The sequence below is a fragment of the Onychostoma macrolepis genome, chromosome 18, assembly GCF_012432095.1.
Source record: "Onychostoma macrolepis isolate SWU-2019 chromosome 18, ASM1243209v1, whole genome shotgun sequence".
Classification (NCBI taxonomy): domain Eukaryota; kingdom Metazoa; phylum Chordata; class Actinopteri; order Cypriniformes; family Cyprinidae; genus Onychostoma; species Onychostoma macrolepis.
This window is the reverse complement of record NC_081172.1, coordinates 19948620-19969787: the sequence shown is the minus strand read 5'-3', so window position 1 is coordinate 19969787 and position 21168 is coordinate 19948620. Positions and strand designations below refer to the sequence as shown.

Genomic DNA, 21168 nt, shown 5'->3' with positions numbered 1-21168 from the left:
AGCTCAATCCTTGTGATGCTTTTCTTTATTTTCACACTCCTGCTATTAATTCAACTTCATACAAAAGCAGGAAAGCCTTTTTGTCAAATGATGGGAAACCCTAATTACCCGCTGATATCCAAAGATGGAGATGTAACAATTGGAGCACTTTTTCCAATCCGGAGCATAGAGACATTGCCTTCATTTGAGTTTACACAAAAACCTCAGCTGCTATCATGCTCCAGGTTTCCTACATTTAACTAATTGAAAAAAAAAAAAAGAAAAATTTAAAAAAGAAACAGAGAAGATGATGCACTTAATATGATCATTTATTTGCTGCAATAAATACATTTATAAATACGTATACCATAACATCTGTAATGTCGTGATGTTTCACAAATGAACCAGATGTAAAATTTTACAATTTAGATGGCCTTTACTTTTTTTTTTTTGTGATACTAACCTAACCTAAATGTTTTCACAGTGTAAATCTAAGAGATTTCCGGATGGCTCAGACCATGATCTTTGCCATTGAGGAGATTAACAAAAGTAAACATTTACTCCCAAATGTTTATATTGGTTACCGAATTTATGATACCTGTGGTTCAAGACTGTCTTCTATGAGTGCAACTATGGCATTAATGAATGGACAAGAGTTTGCAGCAGAGGACACATGCAATGGGCATTATCCTATACATGCCATCATAGGAGAAACAGAATCATCAGCCACAGTGATTCTGTCCAGAACTACAGGACCTTTTAAAATTCCAGTGGTGAGGGTCTGCCTATACACTAAGTCTAATAATGGTCTCCATACTGATGTTGGTATCACTGTTTCCTGTTCTTTCTTTTTCAGATAAGTCACTCAGCCACATGTGAATGTCTCAGTAACAGGAAAAATTATCCCTCTTTCTTCAGAACTATTGCTAGTGATTACCACCAAAGCAGAGCACTTGCATATATAGTCAAGCACTTTGGCTGGTCTTGGGTGGGAGCTGTGAACAGTGACAATGACTATGGAAACAATGGAATGGCCATATTCCTGAATACAGCCCAGGAGGAGGGAATTTGTGTGGAGTACTCTGAGAAATTCTACCGAACAGAGCCTGAAAAACTTCGAAAAGTGGTTGAGACTATTAAAAAAAGCACCGCAAAAGTGATTGTTGCATTTCTTACCAGTTTAGAAATGGAAAATTTGCTTGAGCAACTAAGTATTGAGAATATTACAGGCCTCCAAATTATTGGGGTGGAGGCATGGATAACTGCTAAGAGTTTGATCACTCCAAACAGCTTTCATGTTCTTGGAGGGTCTCTGGGGTTTGCGGTGAGAAAAATCAATATTGAAGGTTTTTCAGACTATGTTATAAAATCATTCTGGGAAACAGCTTTTCCATGTTCACGGACAGAGATAAATTCTTCTCAATATGCATCAAGTTGCAACATATATCAGGATTTGCTTTTACTTAAAAACTACAATGAAGATGTGCCTGAACAAAGATATTCAAGCAATGTATACAAAGCAGTTTATGCTGTGGCTCATTCACTACACAATCTACTCAAGTGTAAAGAAAAGGAAGGTTGTGAGAATGACCTGAAAATACAACCACAGCAGGTAATAAAACAAAACAAAAAAAGTGAGTGACAGACCGCAAGGTTGAGAAAGATGGGTTTCTGTTTGAAAATGTTTGAAATACATTTTTCTCATAGGTTGTTGAAGCTCTGAGAAGAGTAAATTTCACTGTAAAAATGGGAGATCCTGTGTGGTTTGACAGCACTGGTGCCACAGTAGCCCAATATGAAGTTGTGAACTGGCAGAAGGACTCTGATGGCTCAATCCAATTTACACCAGTGGGATACTATGATGCTTCACTGCCTCCTGACCAGCGCTTTGTACTCAACACTGCAAACATAATCTGGACTGGAGGACAGCTGGAGGTAAATGGCAATAGCATGTTTATTTAAAACAATATGTCAGAATACTTGCACTGACCTATAGTATGTGCAAGAAATTAAGCAAAGTATAACACACAAACAAACAATAAATAAATAAATAAATAAACAGTGCCAGTTGTTAAAATTCAGGACCAAATCTGGATCCCATGCACAAAACAATTAATTTACTTTCAGTATTATATAATTTCAAGTGGGTTTAAAAAATCTTAATATGACATCTCTAAGAATTAACTGAACATATTGGAAAACAAACATTACTGTACATTTGCATGACAATAACTTTATAAAGCAGACAAATATAACAGCAGTGAGCATTACTGAACAGGTTCTGAGCAAAATGACAGTAATTAATATATGTACATATATTAAGTTTCCATATATGAAATATATTGTCATAAGAAGTAAAAACATGTATGAAACCTATATAGATATGATTAACATATTTACATGTGTGTTATAAACTTGTATCTTCATCTATCCACTGAATTTATGTGGATGATGTCAAAATTATATTTAGCCTTACAGGTAACATATTTGGCAATACCACTGTTGACAGAGGACAATATATGTCATACATTACATTAGATGCTATAGCAGCAAAATAGCATATTTTCTTAGCAATAGATGCTATTTACAATAAGTGCAAATAGCGATACATCCTGTTTACACTAAAACACTAGTAAAATAGCAGCATTTTCTTTGCAATAAGTGTAAATAGGGGAGATGGGCCACAACCTAACACTTTTTAACTTTCTCAGTTTGTGTAAATCCACATGTGGCATGTAACAAAATGTTATTTGATCTAATAAAAAAAATACAAACAAACAAACAAACAAAAACATATATATATATATATATATATATATATGTGTGTGTGACCCTGGACCACAAAACCAGTCTTAAGTCGCTGGGGTATATTTGTAGCAATAGCCAAAAATACATTGCATGGGTCAAAATTATCAATGTTTCTTATATGCCAAAAATCATTAGGATATTTAGTAAAGATCATGTTCCATGAAGATATTTTGTAAATTTCTTACCGTAAGTATATCAAAACTTCATTTTTGATTATTAATATACATTGCTAAGAACTTTATTTGGACATCTTTAAAGGCGATTTTCACAATATTTCGATTTTTTTGCACACTCAGATTCCAGATTTTCAAATAGTTGTATCTCGGCCAAATATTATCATATCCTAACAAATCATATATCAATGGAAAGCTTGTTTATTCAGCTTTTTTATTTCAGATTATGTATAAATAATTTGACATAAATTGGCACTTAAGACTAGTTTTGTGGTCCAGGGTCGCATATATATATATATATATATATATATATATATATATATATATATATGCAAGTCAATAAAATAACTTCACATACAATAATTGTCACACTCTCACGGGGAGCACGGGAACCAGGAACGAGGAGACGAGGAATTAGCAACACGGGAGTTTTAATAACCAAAAGGGACACAGATCACAGGCAGGGTTGACACTCAGGATGACTTTCAAAGACCGACAAACACTAACTGAAAGGACTGGGGTTTTAAAGACAGGACAATCAAGGAACTAAAGGAGACACACCTGGAATCAAATTAACCAATCAAGGGGAGACAGAAACTAGGTCACAGGGCACACATGGGGAGCAAAACACACACAAGACAGTCCAGGGACGTGACAATAATGATGTTTTAAAGAATTAAAAAATAAACTAATTTTGGAGATTGATAATGAAAACATTGCAAGCAGGGCCCTATAGATGAAGAAAAACGTTCAGACATAGACGAGCCAAAATGCTTTATATTTCTTGAAATAATACAAGAACGCATTGCGGTAATGCATTGCTGCCACACACATATATATATATATATATTATTATTTTTTATTTCCACTCAATGATGTCGTAATAACAATATGTAATGTACATCTGTGACATCTTTTCTCGTTAAAACATCTTTTCTTGTAAAAACAAGATATGTCATTAAAATCTTCAAAAATATTTTTGAATTCTGGCACACACACACACCTTTAGAATTTTCTATATTTCTGCATAAATATGACCCAAAACATCATCAGATTTTCAGTCCTGAAAGTAAACAAAGAGAATCGAATCAAACAAGTAAGAGAAAAAATATTGTCTTTGTCATTTATTTATTGAGAAAAATGATCCAGTGTTACCAACCTGGTCTCATAAAAATACGTACCTCTGCGCACTTTTTGTGCGACACCGTTTTACGTACCTTGCTGTACGTTTCGCCGCAGTTTCAAATAGAAATGTCCACAGAGTGGCGCTAAAACACAGGTTCAATACAGGTATGTGAACCCTGGCACGTTTTTATTACGTAGATATTGGTACGTATTGCTGTTTTTTTTATTACGTTGCTTCAGATACGTATTGTGGCGGTTCAGAGTTCAAATATCCGGGGACTGCCGCTAAAGGTTAATGCTCTATCGTGTTGGAAATATGCCCTAAACCAAATCCAGCCGTAAACCTACCCGATAGTGTTAACAAATGCAAAACTGATATAAAAGCGTATTAGCCGATACAACTGTGCTATTTGAACTTCCTTTTACGCATATTTTAACTGCTTTGTCGAACCGTAGTTACACGGGATTCGAACCGGTGCTTCTCATCTCCTAAATCCGTCTCCGTACTCTGTGAGCTACCGAACAAACTTATCATCTATGAAAACCCATAGATATGAAGCTGGATGTGTGCTATGTTTAACGTTCAAAAGCATCAGTTTTCAAATCTCCCAGCATATTAATATTGTTTTGAAGTCATAGCATGATATTCTTCAAGTAATTGTGTGAAAATTACGCTTTATTAATCGCAACTCTGTAAATATGTGTGAAAGTGTTCATTTATTTTGGAAACTGCAGTGATATGTACTTATTGGTATGTATTTCATGTCACGCTAAAAAGTGCACCCAAGTACGTAAATGCCATGAGACTAGGTAGAGTGTTACATATCTGTGTGTTGCAAAATAATGTGAATCTTTGCTTTCAGTATCTGGTGTGACCCCCTTTTGCTGCAGTAACTGAAAGTAAAGTTTCTTGTAAATGCTGATCAGTCCTGCACAATAACATGTAGGAGTTTTAGCCCATTCTTAGTGCAGAACCACTGAAACTCTGTGATGTTGGTAGGTTTCCTCCTATGAACTGCTTGTTTAGATCCTTCCACAACATTTTAATTGGATTAAGGTCTGGAGTTTGACTCAGCCATTCCAAAACATTAACTTTGTTCTTCTTTAACCATGCTTTGGTAGAATGACTTGTGTGCTTGGGGTTGTTGTCTTGCTGCATGACCCATGTTCTCTTGAGACTCTGTTCTTAAACAGATGTCCTGAAGTTTTCCTTTAGAATTTGCTGGTATTCAGAATTCCTCTGGCTTGTCCACATGATCTTTAGCAAGCAATTTTCTTTTTGGTGAACAGTGGCTTTCTTCTTGTAACTATGCCAAGCACACAATGGTTGCTCAGTGTTCTCCTAAAGTGGGCTCATGAACATTAACATTAGCCAATGTGAGAAAGGCCTTTAGTTGCTTAGAAGTTCTCTGGGAACATTTGCAACCTCGCAGACTATTACACGTTCTTCTTTGGAGTGATCTTTGTTGGTCGACCGTTGGTTGAAGGTAACAGTGGTCTTGAATTTCCTCCATTTGTACACAATCTGTCTGACTGTGTATTTGTAGAGTCCAAACTCTTTAGAGATGGTTTTGTAACCTTTTCTAGCAACATCAACTCTTTTTCCGAGGTCCTCAGTAATCTCCTATGTTCGTGACATGATTCACTTCCACAAAAACTGGTCACGTACTGACATTTGATAGTCATTGCACTGACTGAAAACACCTCTGCACAGATAGACTCTAATTTCACCTTTAAATTAACTGCTAATCCATGAGATTAGCAGTTACACATACTTTTGCTACTCACAGATATGCAATATTGGATCATTTTCCTGAATAAATAAATGACAAAGAAAATATTTTTGACTCATTTGTTTGATTGGGTTCTCTTTGTCTACTTTCAGGACTTCTGATTAAAATGAAAATCTGATTATGTTTTGGGTCATATTTATGCAGAAATATAGAAAATTCTAAAGGGTTCACAAACTTACCAGCAGCACTGTATATATATATATATATATATATATATATATACAGTTCTTTCTGATCCTTGAATATGAGAGTGCAATATTAGAGTGATATCAGAACTCCAACAGCCATTTCACAGTCTGTAATCAAATCACTCTGTTTGCTGTACTTCTTACAGCGAGTGTCATGGCACATGCCCAAATCTAGTATACTTTTTATAAATATTACTGTTTTTGTGTCACAGAATATAGTTTTTATAGGTTTTCAGGCGAGAATGTACTTGTTATAGTTCAAATATGCAGTTTGTTAATAAAGATAATGTCTATTCGAAAATTTGCGTCGACATTTTCGGACATGTGCCAGATCTTCTGGAATTTTCCACTGGCTCTGATTTGTCTGTAGTGGTTACACATGAGATATAATTCGCTATGGGTAAATCTAATGGCTTTCTTTGGTCTGATTAATCTATTATTTATTCCAGAGAAGATAGTCTTGGCAAAACTCATGTTTATGTAAATTCAATGATGTATATCAGAGCACTGCCTTTGTACTTTTGACTGAATTGCCTAGCAACTTTTATGATGGCTGTTGTTGTTTATTAAATATTATTATTCAATAAATAATATTTTATATAAATAATAGTATTTAATAAATAGTATTTAGTATTGAGAAACTGTGCGTGTTCGTGATGGTGATTTTAGTTGCACTGTCCCGCCATTAGATGGCGACATGAGACCGTTTTTAGTCAGCAGCAAAGACTTTTACATTGAAAAGTTATAAACACTAAAAACGGTTTTAGTTTCAACAACAGCTTGACGCAGCAAACAAATGCACTGAGCAGCAAAATCACCCTTAACAGATGAGAGGATATTAACATTACGACAAAGACAACGCTTTCCTCAGTAGATATTCTGACTAATGTTTACAAGACCGATCTGAAGAATGAATGCTGAATCAGATGCAGGTAATCACACTTGCCCAGTCCATCTTTCTCTCAAAATACTCTGCATAATAAAGCAAGCTTTTAATACAGTAATAAAATCAGAATCAAAATGAGCTTTATTGCCAGGTATGTTTACACATACGAGGAATTTGTTTTCGTGACAGAAGCTTCCACAGTGCAACAGAATGACAGTGACGGAACAAAAACACAGATAATAAAATAATAATAATAAAAAAATAGAACAAGTAAATAGGGAATAACAATATACAAATTGACAATTGTATGTACAGGTATATTATGTGCAAATTGAAATGTAGACTAAGTATCCGTGTTAGATAAATAAGTGTATAAATAGTGAGTGTTCCACAATTATTGTCAAGTGTTCATGAGATGGATTGCCTGAGGGAAGAAAGTGTTCCTTTGCCTGGCCGTTCTGGTGCTCAGAGTTCTGTAGCATCGACCAGATGGCAACAGTTCAAAGAGGGAGTGTGCTGGATGTGAGGGGTCCAGAGTGATTTTGCCAGCCCTTTTGCTCACTCTGGATAAGTACAGTTCTTGGAGAGTAGGGAGGGTTGTACCAATAATTCGCTCAGCAGTCCGGGCTACCCTCTGTAGTCTTCTGAGGTCAGATTTGGTAGCTGAGCTGAACCAGACAGTTATTGAAATGCAGAGGACGGATTCAGTGATGGCAGAGTAGAACTGTTTCAGCAGCTCCTGTGGCAGGTTGAACTTCCTCAGCTGGTGAAGGAAGTACAACCTCTGCTGGGCTTTTTTAAAAATGGAGTCAATGTGAGTGTCCCACTTCAGGTCCTGGGAGATGGTGGTGCCCAGGAACCTGAATGACTCCACTGTTGTTACAGTGCTGTTCATGATGGTGAGTGGGGGGAGAGCAGGGGGGTTTCTCCTGAAGTCCACGATCATCTCCACTGTTTTGAGCGTGTTGAGCTCCAGGTTGTTAAGACTGCACCAGACAGCCAGCTCCTTAACCTCCTGTCTGTAAGCAGACTCGTCACTGTCCTGAATGAGGCCGATCAGTGTGGTATCATCTGCAAACTTCATCAGCTTGACAGAGGGGTCTTTAGATGTGTAGTCGTTGGTGTAGAGGGAGAATAGCAGTGGGGAGAGAATGCAGCCCTGAGGAGCTCCAGTGCTGATCGTACGGGTGCTGGATGAGAATTTTCCCATCCTCACTAGCTGCTGCCTGTCTGTCAAGAAGCTGGTGATCCACTGACAGACGGAGGTGGGCATGGAGAGCTGAGTATGAGAATTTGGGTAGGAGGAGGTTTGGAATGACAGTGTTAAAGGCCAAGCTGAAGTCCACAAGCAGGATACTCACATAAGAGGTGGAGAGCTGTTCAGAGCTCTCCAGAGTGTTTTTTCAAACCTGCAGTAGAACTCATTCAGATAGTCTGCCAGTTGTTGTTTCTACACAGTGCTGGGGGATGGTGTCTTGTAGTTGGTAATCTCTTTCAGACCTTTCCACACTGATGCTGAGTCGCCGGAAGTGAACTGAATTCTTAGTTTTTCAAAATAATTCCTCTTTGCCACTCTGATCTCCTTTTCCAGTGTGTATTTGGCCTGTTTATACAAGACTTGTCTCCCTTCCTGTAAGCATCTTCTTTGGCCTGACAGAGCTGTCTGAGTTTTGCAGTGAATCACGTTTTGCCATTGTTGTAAGTTAGATGAGTCCTGGTAGGAATGCACGTATCTTCACAGAAACTGATATAAGATGTTACAGTCTCTGTGAGCTCGTCCAGATCATTGGCAGCAGCTTCAAAAACACTCCAATCAGTAAGGTCGAAACAGGCTTGTAAAACCTGCTCTGTTTCATTAGTCCATCTCTTTACAGTCCTTAATACAGGTTTAGCTGATTTCGGTTTCTGCCTTTAGGTCGATATAAGATGAACCAAACAGTGATCAGAGAGTCCTAAAGCTGCCTGTGGGACAGAGTGATATGCATCTTTTATTGCTGTGTAACAGTGACCCAATATATTACTGTCTCTGGTGGGACATGTAATATGCTGTCTGTATATATGCTGTATATACTTTGGGCAGTTCACGGGAGAGAATTGCTTCATTAAAGTCCCCGAGAATGATTAAAAGATGATCAACGATTTCCCTGTTGATTCTGCGTCGCGGTCCGCTCTGATCAACTGAAAGCCGGGCAGACTTAACTCGCTGTCCGGAATGGCGTCATTTAGCCAGGTTTCCATGAAACACAGAGCAGCAGAGTTTGAAAAATCCTTATTTGTCCGGAAGAGCAGAAAGAGTTAAATAAGGTGGTCAACCAAAGTGTACATTTACCGCCGCCACCGTGTCTGCAAAGTGCATTTGCAGCCTTTGACCACTGAGTGGCGCTTTAACCACAAGATATCAAGCAAACGCATCAAAACACATTTTCGAAAATAGCCATCAGCTTTGCCTAGCTGATGTGTTTCATTTGACGGCTGCAGTCGGCGGAAAATGAAAGAAAAACACTGTAGTTAAAATATTTAATATTCACATATGCAAATTTAGTACTGATGAAGTTATGTGAGTTTCAAGCAGGATAAATGTCAAGCCTATGAGCATGTGCTTATATTTACTCTAAGATATACAGTATTATACCCTATTTTAGATTTGAAATACTTAACATGTACACATGTTAAGTATTTCAAATCTAAAATATGGTGTAATACCACTTTTAATGCTACGATGCAAAATAAACCACCATTTCTTTCGGATAATATAACACATGATTCATATTATTTTACTTGGTTTACTTTGCATCGTAGCATTAAAAGTGGTAGCCTATTTCAGTAGGCTAGGCTATAGAATAAATATGGATTTATTTGCAAAATGTCAATATTCTCACATTACTTAATATTTGTCGCAAGTACATTTTTATTTTATATTTTAAAATTCCTTTAATAAAACAACATGCATTTTTGTCACGCACATTGTTTGGTTATTCGTTACCTGTCCTTTATTTTTTACAGAGAACATTGTTGCGTGTTTTATTAATTATTTCCTTTATTTTAGCAAAATGTGAGGCACTGTATAATTTCGCACCATGATTTAGCTAAATCATTGAAACTGAAAAGAAGGGACAGATTAATATAGCGTCCTCTAAACTCAAGTTCACAGTGCACACAATGTAAAAAAGAGCTTCAATTACTGACGACTTAAGTGATTTTAAAGGGAGCCTTCTTTACTCGCTTTCATATAATTTGAGTAAAACTAAAAAAAAATGAATAAATTGCAGCCACATTTAAATGCAGGATCGTATCCTATTTGTTAAAATTTCAGAGTGCAAGATTTGCACGGCGCATGATGCTGAGTGAGACTGCAATCTTATTCGCAGTCTATATCATTTTATAATATTTGTACAATAATATTTAACTTTACCTGCTTTGTATCTTTATTATTTCATGCAAAGGAGATTTATTAAAACAGGTTTATGAGAGTCATACATCCGTTTAATCGTGATCAAGAACAACTAATGATCAATGAATTGGAGCGGCATCGGCCATTAGATTATTTTAAAACATCAAATAGCCTTCAATTTACAGGTAATAACTGCATCTGTCTTGGATGTAGACTTATGAAGATTTACTTTAATGCGGATCCCATACTGTAACCTGAAATAAATGTGCTCTATAGCCTACTATTCATGTTTGCGCAGAAAATAATTAATGCGCATGCATGACAGGGAGGCGCCCGAGCTATCACTTGAATTTTTTCCTGATAATGAAATAACTGATAATTGGGGTGCCTCACATACATGAGAAATATATCTACAGAAAGCTTGAAATGTCTACGTTTACATGAACCAATTCAAAATAAAAGCAAATACTCCCTGATTATGTAATCTGTGAAGGTTACATTTATCTCTACCGGCGCAATCAATCTACTGTGGAGATGAGAGCCAGCACCGTGAATTTCATTTTGCAGCCAACAAGAAAACAGTTTATTAATAAATAATTAAAATGTCTCCTTTTTCATAATTATTATACTTCTGCCTGTGCTTTGTGGCAAACTTAATGCATTTGCTTGAGCACGGAATATATTAAGGCTCATTATGGATTAGACTTAATTTAATATAAATGTGCGATTAGTTGAATAATGACATAGTCGGTCATTTATGGCTGCATCCGAATACTACTAGAAATACTAGAAAAATATAAAAAACTGAATACTAGAAAAATATTATGCGGGGACAGCCCTAAATACCCTCTAGATATCTCTGTTAAAGTTTTTAAAGCATTTTGTAAGTTTGCATAGGCTAATCGGATAAATTCTGCTTTCAGAACGGTCACTTCCATAACGGAGAAATGTCACATCCATAATGCTTTTCCTCTGAAACACAAAAACAAAATTTTCAACCCTTCTCCGTTCTGCAGATATTGTTGCTTGTTTGTGCATTGTAAATCACAGAAAGTCTACAAAATCCTCCCAAAAAATGTCTCCCAAAACCTCTGTCTTTTTTTGTCATGTCCGTAACCCATAGATTTCCCAAATCTAAAATATAAAACACGTTCATAGACAGTTACTTTTGTGATGTCTGGACTTTATTTTCAGGGGTTTAGAAAAATATAAAGAGATAATTCAATATATGGTAATGAATACCTTCTGTGAGAATTTATATTTCAGGTTTTGACTGTGAATGTCAGGCCATAATGCTGGAATTACCCAGTAATGAAACTAAAAATGATTAGGCCTACATGAAGTCTCGGGACAGTTTCTTGTTACTGCAATATTTTTACATTTGTATTGCCAAAACGACTGCAGCGTTGCTTCATACAATTAAAATGGTGCAAAACTGAAAATAGTACAGCATATAAATTAAGAACAAAAGTTTTTGTCTCTCTGGCAGATGCACGTCTCTTTCGGCCAGTTTCTTTGTCTCTCTAGCAGAGGTGCCACGTCTCCTGAGGAAACAAACAAAGAAACAAAACAAAAAAACAAGCAACGCTGCATATTATATTGTATATAATACTCTGTATGCCATTGCATGTCAATTGCAAAAGCCAAACCAAACGAGGCATTTATCCTAAAACAGACACTTTGCCTAAACCTGCTCTGCAAGTTTGAAACGCTCAGACACTCTCCATATGAAGGAGCAAGCGATTCACACCTTTATGTCAACCCCCCACGACGAAGCAAACTACCCCCAAAACCCCAACCTCCTCCAGCTGGACTGAATTCAGTCACACTTGCTCAGTGTAAAATGGACATGCTGAAAGAAAAAAAAAATGGTAACATAAACCAGCTAACTGCAGAATGCACACATCTGCATTAATCATTTTATACATTATTTTTATTTATTAAAAAACAAAAAAAAATAAAAACAATCCGGGATTTTAACCTGTTGTTGCTGAAATCATGGTTACCATCCACCACTCGACTATGGATGGATTAACTTGATAAACCAACTTCCCTTTTCCATTGCGTGTTTTCGCACGCAAGACAAACGTGCTCTTCATTCATCTCACTTCGCAATAATAAAAATAACAGTGGCATCATGCAGATAATTCTTATGTTTATTATAGTGCAAAGAAGCATGTTCAAACGCCAGTCTCCCTTCTCTGCAGAATGCGATACATCCTCTCAGCCAATCACAGCGCACCATTCCACGCACTGTAGACAGCAATGGCGGCAATTGAATACACCCGGCATCCTAGTTTTCCTCATCTAAGCTACTTTGTACTTTGTGATCAACAAACAAACAAAAAAGGGCTGCACGATAAATCGCATGTGATTGTTGTGCACATCGTGTTAGGTTCTGTAATCAGCAGTAAATCTCCTTCACGTGCTTTTAGTAAATAAATGTGTGGCATTTAATACACAGAGCCGTCACTGAGAAGTTATATGCAATATCGCGTTCATAATCGCAGATGAATCGCATTCGATTATCGAATGCGATATTGTGAAGCTTGTCACTGTAAGTGTTTTCATTAATGCCATTAATGTTTTTGTTAATACAGCGTATAGCACTAGTCAACTAAATGAATGTAACATGGCAAAGATGAATGCATGTTTGGAATTTGAATGTAAAGGAAATGTCATTTTGGAATTTCGGTGGTCTGTGTGATATTGTTGTTCATGTTCTTGTTCATGATTTTCTTTTATTGTTGTAATTAATTTATAGCATTAACAAGATGACTCACTGAAATCATTTTGGGAGTGATGACTGATTGAATGTAGCCTACCTATTTTTAGTCCAGTGCCGGTATATTATAGACTATTGACCAAGTTCAGAGGCTGTCATATGTGGATCAACTTTGTTGTGTATTTTCAACAGTTTCAATATGAAAAATTACTTTTATATTGATTCAATGGATTTATTGCTTTTTGGAAAAAAAAAAAAAAAAAAAACCTCATGGATTTATTGCATTTTGGGGGAAAATAATCAGTTTTTATAATAAATCTTTGAAAATCAAAATCTTTTTTTGAATTTTTAATGATATTATAACCTAAAGATGCTATGTGAAAGAAAAAGAAAATAGTGGTTTTCGTCTTGCCACTTTCTTGGTAAAGAAAACACATTTTTACTCAAATTAATCAAAACGGATAGCGTTTTGGAACCAAACTCTTTATACAGTATATATATATATATTTCATAATGAACTGGACTGCCAATGATGCTGCTTTTGATAAATAGCCTACAGCAAAACTATAGCACCGATGATAAGTACCGTTTATTTGTCAGCCTCACATAAAATTATTAATAGAACACAGTTCTTAATTTGTACTGTGTTGTCTAATACGTTTTTTTAAATTTATTTATTTTTTTTTACATTTTATGGATTCCCCCAATCTCACGCATGCCAAAATACGAAATTATTATTATTTAAAATATGGTTTAATTATTATTTAAACACATTTTAAATACAAAGGAATGAATCCTAGAAAGTGATCAATTTCTTAATTCATGTCCATAATTTTCGGCATGTCATGGGCTCTGTATACTGGAATAAATGTGTTAAAAAAAGGCCAGATAACAAATAAGTATGTGTGACCTGCTGAAATACATCAGATAATTAATAAATGTAAGTTTCAAGCCTTTCATTGTGACATTAATTTGAGTGCCAAAATATGTGTTGGCCTAGCTAGCCTATAACGCTCAACAATAAGCCACCTTTTCAATCGTTTTATTTTTTATGCCATAGGCTAATGCACACCACGTAGGCCTAATCTAAACATTCCGAGTTAATATCCTACTTTTTGTAGTATTTCTAGGCGTTTTTCATGTCGCAGTTTTAGCCCATTAATCTTGATTTCTCACAGATTATTTTGTTCAAGTTTATTTATTTATTTATTTATTTATGTTTTGGTGTGAGTCAGAGTAAATTGCGACTCCAATAGTCTCATAAATGTGCAGCCAATGGCCAAGGGCAGGATTTTTAGTTCAAAAACTTTCATTAGCATGTAGATTGAAATGAAAGCTCCTTAATAATAATATTAATATAACATAAGGAAATTGTGTAAATTGAATGGTTTTCATAATTACTGTTTAATAAACATAAAATGCAAAGAGACTTTTTTTTTTTTTTTTGATGCATAGGCTGTAGTCTACAACGATCCCACGTTTTGAAATGAACCCTCACTGTAAATTTGAGGATGTTATAATGTTATATTTTAATGTTTTTGTTGTTTTATTTCGTTATTTGAACATCGCTACAAAACAAAATAATTTTGTTTTATTCTTCATATTTCGTAATTAGTCAGTTTGCAATCTGTCCCTTTGCGCCATTTGGTGGTAGTTTCGTAAACGACTTTAACATGCGACTGACTTGCAGTTAACGCCGTAACCCTGCGGCAGTAATAGGCATTTTGGTTGTCCACCTACTGTAAATAACAGAAAATCCTGCTATGTTAACATAGTGTAAATAGAATCTACAGTTATTTGCACTTTGTGTAAATAGCATCTAACTAAGATTAATAAATACTGTAGAAGTATTGTTTGTGCTTTGTTCATGTTAACTAATGTTAGCCTAACTAATGAAGTCTTTCCAAAATATTGTTCAAATTGTTACTGCCTTTTGTTATTATTTTGGAATAAATGTAAAATGCATAAAAACACTATGAAATGTATAATTATTATTCAAAAATATAAAATAAAAATAATGTTAATAAAATACAAAAACATTAAGTGTAAAAGGACATGAATTTATATATATATATATATATATATATATATATACTGTATATAACTGCCTCCTCATTTTAAAACACCACCGAACGCCACTGATATATAGTTTGTGTCCCCCGCTTACCCCTAGTAGGTGCTATTTATACTCGGTGTAAAAGCCTGCACCTTAGTACTGTAGTACATTATAAAACAGTTTGTAATAATAAAATATTGAGTGCAAAGTATCATATTTCTTAAAATTACTAAATGGATGCCACCTATTGGGACAATAAAGTCCTCCCTACACCTACCCCTAACTCCACCCAATTTTCCATGTCATCCATTTTGGGCGTTGGCCATTTTGAATTTTGTAGTAAAATGTTACTTTTTACGAACACATTGACGTATTGTTACAAACTTGGTATGTGTCATCAGCACGATGCCCTGAAGGAGCCAGCGCCACCTAGCGGTAAAACCAAATATTCTCATGCTTATAACTTTGGGTGTGGTCGACTTATTTTCACGGGGGTCACCTTTTTAGACTACTGAATCCTTGCCGAGTCCAGCAATATCAAGCATGCCAGGTTTTGCCTTATGTTTTGTGCAGCGTTGCACTTTAGCGTTTAAAAAACAGTTGCCAATATCTTAGAAACCGTTACTCCGATCGACACGAAACCTCCGTAGGAAATTCGTAAACTTCGCTAATGCCCAATTGCCAAAATTTTGATAGTAAGTGGCACAAAAATGTAAACAAAGTCAGCAATCAGTCATTTTTTCTCTTCTCATATATAAAAATGTCTATAACTCCAAAACAAAATGAGATATTTTCACCAAATTTGACATGCATATGTATGGGCACACTCTAAGGACACATAAAACATTTGGTGGGATTGTGCCTCTTGGTGGCGCTATAATTGAACAAAGCATGAAATTGCCATTGACTACAATAGAGTATTATGATATAAAATGCTATATTTTATGAATGCACTGGTGTACTATTATGAAACTTTGTATGTACCATCAAGACCATGACCTGAAAGTACTCAAAAAGTTTTGAGACAGTGCTACCTTGTGGTCAAAAGTTTCAAATAAATGCTAATAGCTTTCTGTGAATTTTACCTATTGTAATGAGACTGGTATTAATAGATTATTTGGGTCATGCTGAGAACAGTGACACCAATGTTGCCATAGTCAGCCAAACTTCCTGTCTGCCATTTTGATTTATGTTGAAAACCTACTTTTTCGAACTCCTCCTCAACCGTTTGTGACTCTGAGGCTATATCTCTGCAAAACTTTGACATAATGACAACAAACTTTGTGCGTGCCATTGTCACCTCACACAGAACACACCAAAATGATTGGATTGCAGTGCCACCTGTTAGTCAAAAGTGATCAGCCAATTAGTCATATTACTAGAGGTTGTACTTATGATTTTTCAGCCTTTTCAATTAAAATCATCCTAAAATTACTTTTAGTACTCATTGTTGCATTTGGTCTGATTCTCCATGCTATGCTTAGCTCCTCATTTTGCCGCTGGAGTGCTTGGCCCCGTAATTGCTGCTTGCAGCTATATTTATTATTATTATTATGTTTTGGTGATTTTTATTTTATTTACCTTTCTATACTTTTCTGGATATTTTTAAGAAAATATGAGCAAATAAGAAATTTGTTTACATTATTTCACCCAAAAAAAAAAAAAAAAATTATAATAAATAAATAAAATCAGTCCTTTTTTATTAAAAACCTACCGATCCACTTTGGATTGGGTCACAGAGTGTCTCTGATGCCAGCTATTGGAGAATAAATTACATAAAATTGCATTGTATGGTTAGTGCCACTAGAGGGGCCTATAGGATCCCTATGGAGATTCTTAACTGAACAAAAAAGGGAAACATGCAAATAGTTAAAAAAAAAAAAAAAAAAGTAATTCTCCAGCATTAACATCATTCATGTTATAATGTGTTTCTCTGTGAGTACGTCTACATGTGTGTGCTTGTGTGTGTGTGTGTGTGTGAGTGAGTGTTAGTCAGCTTTTCCTTTGGGTATGCGTCTTTGCTGCATTGTGTCAGATTTTGCATATACTACTACTACTACTACTACTAATAAATATCTTTTAAAAAAACACCTTTTTTCCGTAAATTCCATTCATTCCTATGTGAGTCAACCCACGAGGGACACTTACTTTTTTAGTTAATTACACCCACATAAACTCCTCGCATCCACTCTATTTATTTATTTGTGTGTGTGTGTGTTCCAAGTCACAAAGGCTTGTATCACTCTGATTAAAAATCTCTAAAAATCAGTTTCTCACTTTATTTACATTTTTCAAATATTTCCTTTATTTTCATTGAAAATACATGTCTTTCCGATCTGATATGTGATGGGAAAAGAGAAAAGAATGAATTCAGCAAAAGACAAATTCAAACTCAGGTTGATCACGTTAAAATATGCCATGACAACTCTTTACATCCTACGCCCTATCCTGTTGTCTGATTTGTGTCTTTTGTAGCCTCTGCCAGGAAAGTGTGCTATTTATACAAATAGGCACTCCGTTAAATAATTATGTACAATGTATATTTCTATGTAGAAGCCAAGGTCTGTGTGCAGTGAAAGCTGTCCTCCAGGCACTAGGAAGGCTGCACAGAAAGGAAGACCAGTCTGCTGTTATGATTGTATTCCATGTGCAGAAGGAGAAATCAGTAATGAGACAGGTAATCTTTATCTCATCTTGCAGATCCTTGTTTTTCCTCTACAATTACACTTTCTGCAAACAATGTCTTAGCAAAGGAGCTCATAAATAAAACCATTTTTCATTCATTTATAACTACAATGCTTAACTTCCTTTTCAGATTCAAATAACTGCAAGCAGTGTCCAGGGGAATACTGGACTAATGCTGAGAAAAATAATTGTGTGTTAAAGGCTGTAGAGTTTTTGTCATTCACAGAAGTTATGGGTATAGTTCTGGTCTTTTTCTCACTCTTTGGAGTAGGATTAACTGCACTGGTGACCATACTGTTTTACAGAAATAAGGACACCCCCATAGTAAAAGCCAACAACTCAGAGCTGAGCTTCCTGCTGCTCTTCTCATTGACTCTGTGTTTTCTTTGTTCACTTACTTTCATCGGCCGGCCCACTGAGTGGTCATGTATGTTGCGTCACACAGCATTTGGGATCACTTTTGTCCTCTGTATCTCCTGTGTTCTGGGGAAAACAATAGTGGTGTTAATGGCCTTCAAGGCTACACTTCCAGGAAGTAATGTCATGAAATGGTTTGGGCCTGTACAACAACGACTCAGTGTTGTTGCCATTACACTTATACAAGTTCTTATCTGTGTGCTTTGGCTGACAATATCTCCTCCATTTCCATACAAAAATATGAAATATTATAATGAAAAGATCATTCTTGAGTGCAGTCTGGGTTCTACAATAGGTTTCTCTGCTGTTCTGGGTTATATTGGCCTATTGGCTGTCCTGTGCTTCATTCTGGCTTTTCTGGCTCGCACACTGCCTGATAACTTCAACGAAGCCAAATTCATTACATTCAGTATGCTCATATTCTGTGCTGTATGGATCACATTTATACCATCTTATGTCAGTTCTCCTGGAAAATTTACTGTAGCTGTGGAGATATTTGCTATTTTAGCCTCAAGCTTTGGTTTACTATTCTGCATATTTGCACCTAAATGTTACATCATCCTGCTTAAGCCTGAACAAAATACAAAACAACATATGATGGGAAAGGTTCCATCCAAATCCTACTGATAGAGAAAATAACATTATTAACATCATAAATGTAATGGTATTTAATTGTTCAACAAACTGATGTAAATGCAAGTAATGTCATAGTACTTTCATACTTCATTTGTACATGATGTATCCAGATTGACCCTGAAAAAACTCAGGTATAAACAAACCTATAAGAAAAATAAAGGAGTTCCTCCTCTATGATGCTTTTTTATTGTTTCATTAAAACAAATAAGGAACAGAAAAATTACAGAGAAAGCAGCAAAGAATGTTTTTGCAATAAATTCTAAAAGGATGGTGATGCTAGGCCCTTTCATTAAAATAGCTTTTTAATGGGAGAAAAAAAGCTATATTTATTAGCTAATCAAGTTGAAGGGGATAACAATCCCTACAGATGCTATAAATGATCAAAGCCATAACATTAACAGTTTGAGAAGGTGCAAGGGTGAAATGTAGATCTTGTGCAGGAAACTTGTTGTCAGTCAAAAGACTCTCTTTGTGATTTTGAGAAGAAGTGTGAAAATGTTAAATGTTATTTCCAACAAATGGCACAAGTAAGTTCTAAGTATACTTTGATGGTGATATGACAATATTCATAAAAGACAAATATGTTGCTTGCATGGATAACATTGGGTAGTGGATAGTGGACTCTCTTCTTGTTGGTGAGAAGGCACATTCAGCCGTGCCCCCCTTGTTTGCATCATGATTCCTCTGGGAACTTCAGCACTGAAAGAGCAGTTTCCCTAAAAGAGCAAATTGTGGATGGCCTACGATTTTTAAAGATGCCACTCTGTCCATGTCCTCTTGGTTATGGCTGTTTCCTGTCCTCTGATGATGGCCAAGATTGCTGTCTTCTGTGTCTGGGCTTACAGCACACTGAAGATGCGTTTATGGATAGTTCATGCCTGGACTGCTAGCACATGACCATGACATTGCTGCAATCATGAGATGTAACAGTAAAAGTCAATAGAAAATAAGGATTATTATTATATTACAATTATGAAATTATTAAATTGGCTAGCTGTAGTTTACTTGATAAAATCACTGAAATATATAATTGTCAGTGTCATTAAAATCCGTACTGTTCAGTGTGACCACAGCCTCACTGTGCTGTTATATGTGAATGATGTTTTAGGCCGAAAATCTGAGTGAAGTATATCCAATATGTGGCGAATACAGAAACTTTTGGATTCATGCTGAAAGAGAAAGGGCTTCAGTTTCACTTTAAATTAATTAGATTTGACCTGACATTTATGAAGTCTGAATACTCTTAACTTTAGACAATATGAGTAGTGAGGGGAAATATAGTCTATAGCTGTATAAATAATTTCTAAAGCAAAACGTGACGTATGTGTGATCATTTTTTCTCCCAAAATTGCAGTTTTATAGTATCCAAGCATATTTTTTTACGCTTTGGATAAAAGCATCTGCTAAATGACTAAATATATGTTTTTTGTTTGTTTTTTTAACATTGCAGCAAACATTTTAATATAACTTGGGGGGGTACTTTAATATATGAAGAGTTTATTTGCAAAAACAGATAACTTTTTTTTTTATTATGTTATCATGTTTTTATTGTGTTTTATTTTGTTAGTTAGCTGTATTTTTTAGTTATTTTTAAACCAAATCAAAATAACCAAACTGCAGTTTAATTGAGATTAATTGGAATGCGCAATGAAAAAACATGATTTTTGAAAATTGTTAAAAACTGTTATCTGTCTTTGCAAATTAACTCTTCATATTTAAACCATTGACAGTTTTTGAGAGCCTGATTAAAATGAATTTTTTATTTTTCGTTGCTGAAAACTAATTAAAGGAAAAGGGAAGAAAACCTTTGGCCTAATGCCCATGTAAAGCCCAAACCTGCTTTAGTTTTGTTTTTGTTTTAGGTACTACATTATTGTTCTGTTCTGAATACGTTATATATATATATATATATATATATATATATATATATATATATATATATATATATATATAAATATAAATTTTATTTATTTATTTTTATTTTTGTTGTTGTTTTTGTTTTTTAAAGTGGAAATGTTGTTCTTTTATTCTGGAGAAGTTTGTTAAGTCAGTCTCTTATCAGCTTCCAGTCACGGGCTGCGGGTTAGGGAACATCCTCAGAACATTCTCTAACTTGTCTTAAAATGTTAGAACAAAACGTTACTAAAATAATGTTCTTGGAATGTTTTTAGAATGTTTTTAATGTTCTTGTAACCAGGGTTGGGAGGGTTACTTTTAAAATGTTATCCGTTACAGTTACAAATTACTTCATTAAAAAGTATTCAGTAACATAATCCAAGTACCACAATATAAAATAAATGCACTAA

At 35.3% G+C, this 21168-nt stretch overlaps 1 protein-coding gene across 1 annotated transcript; it reads left to right on the top strand.

Moving 5' to 3' along the window:
- LOC131524898 (extracellular calcium-sensing receptor-like) lies at positions 1–18853 on the top strand. Its single transcript, XM_058752285.1, has 6 exons — positions 1–224; positions 464–752; positions 836–1591; positions 1687–1914; positions 17678–17801; positions 17940–18853. Exons 1-6 carry the CDS (start codon positions 16–18, stop codon positions 18851–18853), a joined length of 2520 nt encoding a protein of 839 aa, XP_058608268.1. The 5' UTR covers positions 1–15.
- The last annotated feature ends 2315 nt before the right edge of the window (positions 18854–21168 follow it).

What these genes read in the sequence shown, in the direction of transcription:
- LOC131524898 (XM_058752285.1), top strand. Translation starts at nt 16, where the DNA reads ATGCTTTTCTTTATTTTCACACTCCTGCTATTAATTCAACTTCATACA. An exon ending in GGACTGGAGGACAGCTGGAG is followed by an intron (nt 1,915 to 17,677) that starts GTAAATGGCAAT and finishes ATTTCTATGTAG; the next exon opens with AAGCCAAGGTCTGTGTGCAG. An exon ending in AGAAATCAGTAATGAGACAG is followed by an intron (nt 17,802 to 17,939) that starts GTAATCTTTATC and finishes CTTCCTTTTCAG; the next exon opens with ATTCAAATAACTGCAAGCAG.